Consider the following 8,270-nt stretch of genomic DNA (forward strand, 5'->3'; position numbering starts at 1 on the left):
TTTGAAGCATTTAACTGACCCATTTTTTATTTTTTTTTAAATTTTTTTAATAAAAGTCATCAGCCTGGGGCCATACATGGTGGTAATTTTCACCCTGACAGATGAGAGACTCATCCCACCATGCTATTTCCATGAGAGAACAGCTGGAAAGCTGTGATGCAGTAGTTACCAGTTGCATGGGGATGCTCCCTTCCATGTACCATTAAAAGCAGTGAAGAGCACGTGTTACAACCAAGTCAGGAGACTGGATTTCCGTGCTTACAGTTAATAAAAAAAGTCACCTGGACCCTCTTTGTAGGGTACAGCTTGCATACAATGAGATCAAGTTAGCATCAACCAAGTTTGTCTGGGCTTAGGCAGGCCCCAGCTTGGATAGAAACCTGCCCAAAGCCACCATCACTATTTTCAGTGTGACGAGGGTCACTCAACCATCACTCATAATAGACAAATGAAAAATCCCAAAATCCTTTTCTGTTTGGATGCTTTTTCAGGCGTGCCAAGCTGCGGTGATTGATGTATTTCACAAACTTCATAGTTTCTTTGTCTCTATATACCAGGGCCAAGCAGTTGTCCTCTGGGTTCACTGTCAACAGCTAGAAGACACAAGAGTGAGGGAAGAAATTAGTTTCAAAAGAGTGCTGTGATATCGATCCTAGGAAGAAATAGTTTGGATTGTATCAGGCAGCTCTGTCAGGGCCCAAGAGGGTTTACAGTGAACCCTCACCTCTTGAAGCTGAACCCAGAGCTACACCCATGAGCTGTAATTCAGGCAGGAAGCTTGAGAGTAGACATAAAGCTCCTGTGGGATACCAAGCACCCCCAACATTTTATTATCATTAGGACAAAGTGTATTCATGCCTCTCAACTCTAAACAATTTTTATCTACTTTGCAGCTGGTAACTGAGCTCCTTACCTCTTCATCTTCACCTTTAGCGATGTAGGAAGTAAAGCCACCATATTCTGGATCCCAGTCTGAAAACAGAACAGCAAGATTCTGAAAGAGTTGAACACTGTCCAGACTCCACACAGCGTTCTTGGAGACGCAATTTTCTTACCCCACTCAGCACAGTGACTGGATCCAGGATTATCCCCGGTTTACCTCCTGACAGGCTGTTTTTTCTCCCTTTACATTCATAAACAACTTGAAGCAACCATGCAAGATTTGCCTTTTAGCACAGGCAGGCCATTTAAGGTTGTTTGGCTCTCTGCTCCCCACGTGCAGAACAGTTTTGCCTTAGCAGATATGCAAAAGGGTTTCAATTCAAGCATGTGCCAGGTGGCTTCAGCCATGCATTCTGGGCTTATCTTGTCAAAAATGCTTATGTTTATATTTTTGTTTTCACCATTATCCAACTAGCAATCAAGCTAAAATGCCTCGACATGCCAAAAGAAACTTTTAAAACCCCTAGGCTTTGTGAACTGGAGGCAGTGATGTTTTTGATGAGCAAAAAAGCAAGAAGGGACGCTTTCAGCAGGCATTCTGGCGACCTGACCCGCCGCCGTGCAGAGAGCAGCGCCTGTGCGGGAGGAAAGCCTCCAAGGCCCCGTCCTTCCCCTCTGCCCCAGCAAGCCCCCAGGCGCCACCGCCTGGCTGGAAGAGGAGAGGCCATGGGGAAGCAGAGAGAGCTGATCCAAGGCCTCACCCCGAAATCTTTGTGTAAGGACCACCAAAACCAGTGCTTATGCAAAAGGAACGACGAGGATAAAATCTACAAAGCCCTCTTAGGTATGAAAAAGCATGGAAATCTCTGCTGCGGTAGCAATGCTGAGAATTCAAAGTCCTTCCTTTAGGCAAACCTTGTCAAGGATAACGTGGTACCTTCCTCTTTTGTCCACTTACCTTCACAGCCGCAGAAGAAGAGTAGGTCGAGAGCAAATTCAGTTGCTTGAGCATCATGGACTAGAGTGTAGTGCCCATTGGTCCAGCGTCGCAGCTCCCCTGCACACACAGGGGTACTCGAGCCTATGGGAGGGAACAAATGCCAGGGAAAAGGATGAAGTTGACCAATAGTTTGCTCCTGCTAAGCTCTAGGCACGTGGGGAGCAAGACCCTGTGCTGTTCACACCGCTGTGAAGCCCTCTTTGCTGGCCCCAGCAAAACATAAAGGGAAGAAAAACATCCCATGTTAACTTCTTTTTCAGAGGTGACTCTTAGTTATGCCCTTTGTACAATGTGGGGCAGAGGGGGGGATGACACGATTTGCTCTCTGACAGGTCCAAGAGGCAACGTGGTTTGGTTTAACCAGTTCTTCCTTGTGTTTTGTGGTTGTCCCCCCACACCACCCATTTACAGTACAGCTCTGAACTTCAAAAGCCAGCAACAACCTGTCTGCTCTGACAGTACACTGTGAAACCAGCAGATGCTTCGGGGAAGATAGTGCCCTGAACTCACTCTTCATGTTAATCCCAGGCAGGTACATCAGAATTTGGGAAACCCTTTCTTTTCTCATGGCCCCAGCTCAGTTTTCAATCCATGCTGCCTCAAACTATGCCTTCCTCCTACACAAGTTTAATATCACACAGCAGGAGCATTGTAGATAGAAGCAAAATGACTAGCTGTGGAAATCAGAAAAAAACAAACAAACAAACAAAAAAAAAACACAAAGCTTTTGTACCATTGAAGTGTTTGGGTGGGATTTTCAGTAGGACTTGGTTTTTGATTCCTTTTTCTTCCAATGTCCATAAAAGATGAGCATTTAAAAAGATTCTACCCTTAAACTTCAAAGCTCTGAAAGGTTAAATCTTAATTTTAGGTATTAGTTTTCTAAATCCAAAATTACCTTTACTTCTGATCTCTTCACTTCCTTCTATTTGATTTGGTCTCTCATATAAAAATCTATTTTATATGAAGCAGGAAGAACATGTGGATGTAGAAACCATGTAACTATTGGCAAAGGATTATCAGGCCATCAACACCCTTCCCTCCTCACCCATGCTTTAACTCTTGCAGAAGTCTTGTCCTGTAGACTTGGGGCTGACAAGGTCTGTTCAAAATGCTGCTCCAATGCATTGTTTTAGTCCAAATTCTTCTGCAATGGTCACTTTTTTTTTGGATACCCCGTCTGACATGCTCCAAATCCCATACTTGTGCCCTGCGCTTGCTGCAGTACAAGGTGAAATTCTACTTCCATGAGAATCTCTGGGAATTCTGATACCAAAGTCAGGATTCTGCCCTAGTCCTTTCATGCTGCTGCTGCTCCGCTTACCGTTCTGCGTCTCGCTGTCTTGTGCTTCGGGGATGTCATCAGGCTGGTCGGGCTGATGGGCACTGCCATCAGCGTGTTGTTCAGCCCCATCCTGCTTGGGTTCGGGACTGCTGTGCCCAGCGCTCTCTGCTGCTCTTCCTTCCCCAGCATCTTCATCCTCATCGGAAGGCGCCAGGAAGTGCAGCTTTAGGCCAGTGAAGTTGGAAAGCAGTAAAAACAAAGCCTCTGAGCGTAAGAACTGCAGGAAATTCTTCAGGATGTCAGGGAGGCTGTCTTCCTCTGCTGCCTCGTAGAGTCTGAAAGAGCACAGGTATCAGCAGTGGAGAACCAATAGCCAGCACAGCCTCACAGCAGCTCTCGTTTGGCATGGTCATGGAGCAGGATGCTGTTGTTTCCTACCTTTTGTTGGGAGGCCCCCGGCTATTCCACTGGATGTCTTTGTTCTCCAAAGCTTCACACAGTAGTTGAAATCTCTCTTTCTATGAGAGAAAGAGCAGAAACTTGAACATTTACCCTCCAGGTCTCTCTTGGTGTATTATAAGCAGCCATCCTACACTCATAGATAAGGCACTTTAACTTTTTCTTTAACTTTCCAGTGGCTCCTAAGCACTGCTGAACTGAGGGGCATAGGCTGGGCGGGCGCTGTGAATTTTCAATGCCAGTGTCTAATAGGTAGGAACTTGATTTTCTTCTCGGTGAGAATGTAATTTCACTGAGATATGGATGCTGAGTAAAGCAGGGGTAAGTCAGCCTTGAGAAGCAAAGCCTTTCAAGTAAGACAAAACCATGGTGGGTATTGGTTTTACATACAGGTCGAGTTCCCTGAGTGCTCCTTAGCTGCGAGAGCTTGAGGGACAGGTAAGGACACTCCGGTCATCACAGCAAGGATGATGTGTTTCCATCCTTCTGCTTTGCTTCTAGTAGGAAAAAAGAATGGTAAAGCAAAGTTTGTGGGTTTTGATGTGTCCCTACACAGCAGTGTACAGGCAGCGAGCAGGTGATCCAACCACAGAATCACAGAATGGTTGAGGTCGGAAGGCACTTGTTGAGGTCATCTTGTCCAGCCCCCTTCAGAGTGTGAAATTAGGTGTTTTAGATGCTGTACAAGCAAGGCCTTTCCCAGACTGCGTGATGTGTGGTCACTACTAGACCCATTCTGGCAGGCCACATCAGATGGAACCATGGGGCTCACCTTAAGAAAATCCTTCAGGAGAATTTCTGATCGCTCCTCGAATTCCTCCTGGATTTGAGCTTGGGAGTCCATGTCCAAATAAACTAGATTGATCCACTCATACAAGATTTCATGCTGGAAGGGAAATGGATTTGAACAGTGTATTTGCAAAAGTAAGAATGATTCCCCAATTCCTCTTTGCCCAACTGGTCGCTGGGCTAGATTCCACCCCCAAGACTCCATTTATTTCCTTTTTTTTTTTAATTGCACAAAGAGTATTAGCTGCATTCTCTGCGCTGTTGTTGGCATGCACAATGGACAGAGTCAAAAGAGATATACAAGAGGGAAACTAGCCACAAATGTACGGACAGAAACAAAAAGAATGGGATAAGTTAAAGATTAAAGCATCCCCAAGCATTGTTGTGTCCCAGGCAGGTACTCCAGCTGACGTGAAAGAAATGGAAATGCAGGTAAGCAAATCTAGGCTTGCTGCTCACATCGTAAGGGACGTGTGGGCTCCTGGGCAAGGGAGCTTCAATGTAGGGTGCAGGTCTGTCTATTGGTGGGCCGTGAAACCAGCCGCTCACTGACAGGCGGCACTTCTCCTCCGACAGGATCTCTGACACCTGTAACATCGTTGAGCAGCACGTTACTGTTTAGACCACGTAACAGGCTACGTAGACTCATCATAAGACGCAGACTTGACTCCAGAGAGCCTACTACATGCAGACAGGAGTCAGACAAGGGCTAGAGCAAACTGGGTTATTCTCTGTTCACACGGAGAGGGCTAAAGCAAACTCTGATGCTCAAAACCATTGTAGATTTCCAAAATCCTAGCCTGAGCTCCCAGCAGAACCCACTCCCCCCCTCTGATAGCATGAGCAAAGGTTGAGTCAGTTTAATAATAAAAGTAACGTCAGTTTTCTACCACTTGTTCTGTTGAAGAACTGAAGAACCAGCCAGCACAGGCTGCAAAACTTAGCTGCCACAGGTTAATCTGGAAACTCAGAATACAGATGAGCATGTGGGCCACAGCAGGCTACACTGGTCTCCTTTTTGTCTTTTACTTTTTTAAAAGTGCTGTAATACAAGATATCATGAAGGGCACTTGCCTGATGCCTTTGGCTCTGAATTAAATCTTTCAGACTAAGAGCTGGCCTTTTATCCTAGCATTTAAACTGGTCTGTGGAAACCCTTGTTTTTCACAGCGATAGCCGCCGTTAAACATTGATTTCATCAAATTGTGCACAGACATAAATTGGGCTAAACTGAACAGCTGCAGATTCTAGGGTGCTGAACTGTAATGGCAGTGTGAAGAGAGAGCCATCCCCTTACGACCGGTTGCTAGCCACCAACTGTCATGAATTTCTGAATAGCACATGAATACTTTGGAACTTTTTCTTCCCCAAGATGATGAAGTTAGATGGTTTAAAGCTGGCCTTGTCAGTTCCTTCCTCCCTAAAGTCACTAGCCTTTAACACACAGCACTTAGCATAAGTATCTGTCCTGACTGCCCACACTTCTCCCTTTTCCTTCTCCCCTCCCCACCAGGACTGTTATTACACACAGAATGAATAACCACAACAACAAGAAAAAACAAAATGAATAAAAGGCAGCTCCTTGCCTGGTGGAAAGAGACTGGAGACACTTCAAAGAAAACCAGTGTGTTCCACGAAGGCATTAATGACTTGATAATTTTCTGTGGCTGAAAGTGTTCTGAGGAGGAAGAAAGCATACTCTGGTTAAGAACTGGCACTTGCTAGGAACTGACATTTCTCTCTGATTTCACGACGTCATGACCAGTGAGACACCTGGGTATAAGGTATGGAGCTCAGAGCAAGAGCTTGATGAGCAATCAGTGAACTTCTATTCCTGGAAAGGGAAGTTATCTCTGTCACATTAAAGTTCCAAGCACAGTTACTGGCTTCACTTCTATCCTGCCTCCACTCTTGGCTCCTTCAAAAGAGTGGGGAAAAAAAGGATTCCCCTCTTTATCGGCCTCTCTTTTCCTCTGCTGTCACCCACTAGCTTTCCCTGCAAAGACTACTACAGCCCCTCTCCAAGGTGCAAGTTTTATCTATATGTCAGCTTTTCTGAATTACGAATAAATTATTTATCTTCCTTGTACTGCTTGAGGGCAGAGCTGCTGCAAGGGGTACATAAGCTGCATCTTTTTCAGCCACCTGAGGCTGAGCTCCAAGCCCTTACCATCTGTGCTGAACAGGTCCAGTGTCCCCCCATCGCTTTTCTCCCAGGGTGGCACGAGGTACAGGATGAAAGCAATCCTCCGACCCTCCAGCTCATCGTCGTGGCACAGTAAGACATCTGCAATTACACACATTTTGCTGCAGTAGAACCTATTATACGTACAAGTAATTTTGATGGCTGCTTTGCAGCTTTGTCCCCATGAGGATACAAGAAGAAACGTGCCCTTCCCAAGAACTGTAGTGTCACCGGTCAGCATCACCAACACAGCAAGAGTAATGCTGTGGGATTTTGCTGTAAGTGATGGATTTAGCCCACTGGAGGACGCAGACGGTTACGGTTCTTGTCACCCACCCTCTGCAGCTATTGCTGGGTGCAGTGGACAGAGATTCCTACATTAATTGGTGATTCAAGGTCTGATCCTTTAATGCACCGCTGCCCTTTCAGGAGGTTTGTTGCTGGAGGGGGGTGCATCTCTAAGAAGAGGCCAGCAGTTGGTTGTGCAGAAAACTTTAGAGTTAAGAGCAGTAAAAATATCCCCGGCCTGAGGTGATTTTTCGTGACTAAAAGGCTAGGTGAGGTGACTCACTGAGGTGACATTTTACCATCGGACTTCATGAACCGCACTCAGGAGCTGCACGCCTCTCCCTGCTGCATGGCAGTGAGCACACACGGCGTGAGGCAGCAAGCTCAGGCTGAACATCTCCAAAAAGGCAGGGGCTGGCTACAACACTGCACCCAGTCAGAGCTACCAGCAGCAAGGCTGCAGTGATGGCTTTTCCGTAATCTGGACTTCACGTGTTTCTTCTTTCTGATGGTGATTTTTGCCAGTTTCTTGGACCTTCTTGGCATTAGAAGGGGCTACCAGGGGGTTTGGTGGGTCTTCTGCAGAAATACAGCTCCCTACACACCCACAGAAGCGTCAGGGGGAGGACTGCTGGCAGACTGACCGGTACACTTGTATTGAGCGCAGGAGATGTCGATGGTGGGCTCCAGCTCGATCTGGGTGACAGCAGACAGCCATGCTCGGACGTCTCCGCTCAGCGCTCGCCTGCGGAGCGAAGCACAAGGTAAGGCAGGGCCGGGGCCAGCCCCGGCTCCTACCTGAGGATCCCCGGGCCTTTACCTCAGCGCGGCGACGTGCGGCTCCGGCCGGGCCCCCAGCTCCTCGGACTGCGGCGGCCCATGGGAGGGGAGGAGGGAAGCGGTTAGGGCGGCCCTGCTCCCGGACACCCCTGGGACCCTGATCCTGGGCACTGCTAGAATCTCCTGGACCCTGCTCCTATACACCCCCAAACACCCAGCCCCTGGTTTTCCCCTGGGCCCAGCTCCCCGGACCTGCTCCTGGGCAGACCCCTGGCCCCCAAACCCCCACCCTTGGGTCCCCATTCCCCCCAGACCCCGTCAGACCCACGACCCCTGCTCCCTTAACCCCCTGGCCCCAAACTCCCCCCTCCTGTTCCTTGCTCCCTGGCTCCCACTCCCTGGACCCCCCTAACCCCAGATACCCCCATCCCCTGACCCCAGACACCCCTCGTTCCCCATCCCCTGGCTCCAGAAACTGCCCCTTCCCCCTCCCCTGACCCCCATTCCCCCTCCCCTGACCCCAGAACCCCCTGTTCCCCATCACCAGACACCCCCGTTCCCCCTCCCCTGACCCCAGACACCCCCGTTCCCCATCCCCTGAC

The 8,270-nt window shown here is 48.2% G+C and overlaps 1 protein-coding gene across 1 annotated transcript; it reads right to left on the bottom strand.

The window, feature by feature from the left end:
* Positions 1-7,971, bottom strand: OGFOD1 (2-oxoglutarate and iron dependent oxygenase domain containing 1). Its single transcript, XM_035337051.1, has 11 exons — positions 7,709-7,971; positions 7,533-7,633; positions 6,586-6,702; positions 6,002-6,093; positions 4,875-5,003; positions 4,399-4,512; positions 3,606-3,685; positions 3,207-3,502; positions 1,841-1,963; positions 914-972; positions 1-593 (listed from the first exon to the last, which is right to left on the bottom strand). Exons 1-11 carry the CDS (start codon positions 7,969-7,971, stop codon positions 432-434), a joined length of 1,536 nt encoding a protein of 511 aa, XP_035192942.1. The 3' UTR covers positions 1-431.
* Between the last annotated feature and the right edge of the window lie 299 nt (positions 7,972-8,270).

Source organism: Oxyura jamaicensis, chromosome 11 (genome assembly GCF_011077185.1).
Source record: "Oxyura jamaicensis isolate SHBP4307 breed ruddy duck chromosome 11, BPBGC_Ojam_1.0, whole genome shotgun sequence".
Lineage (NCBI taxonomy): Eukaryota > Metazoa > Chordata > Aves > Anseriformes > Anatidae > Oxyura > Oxyura jamaicensis.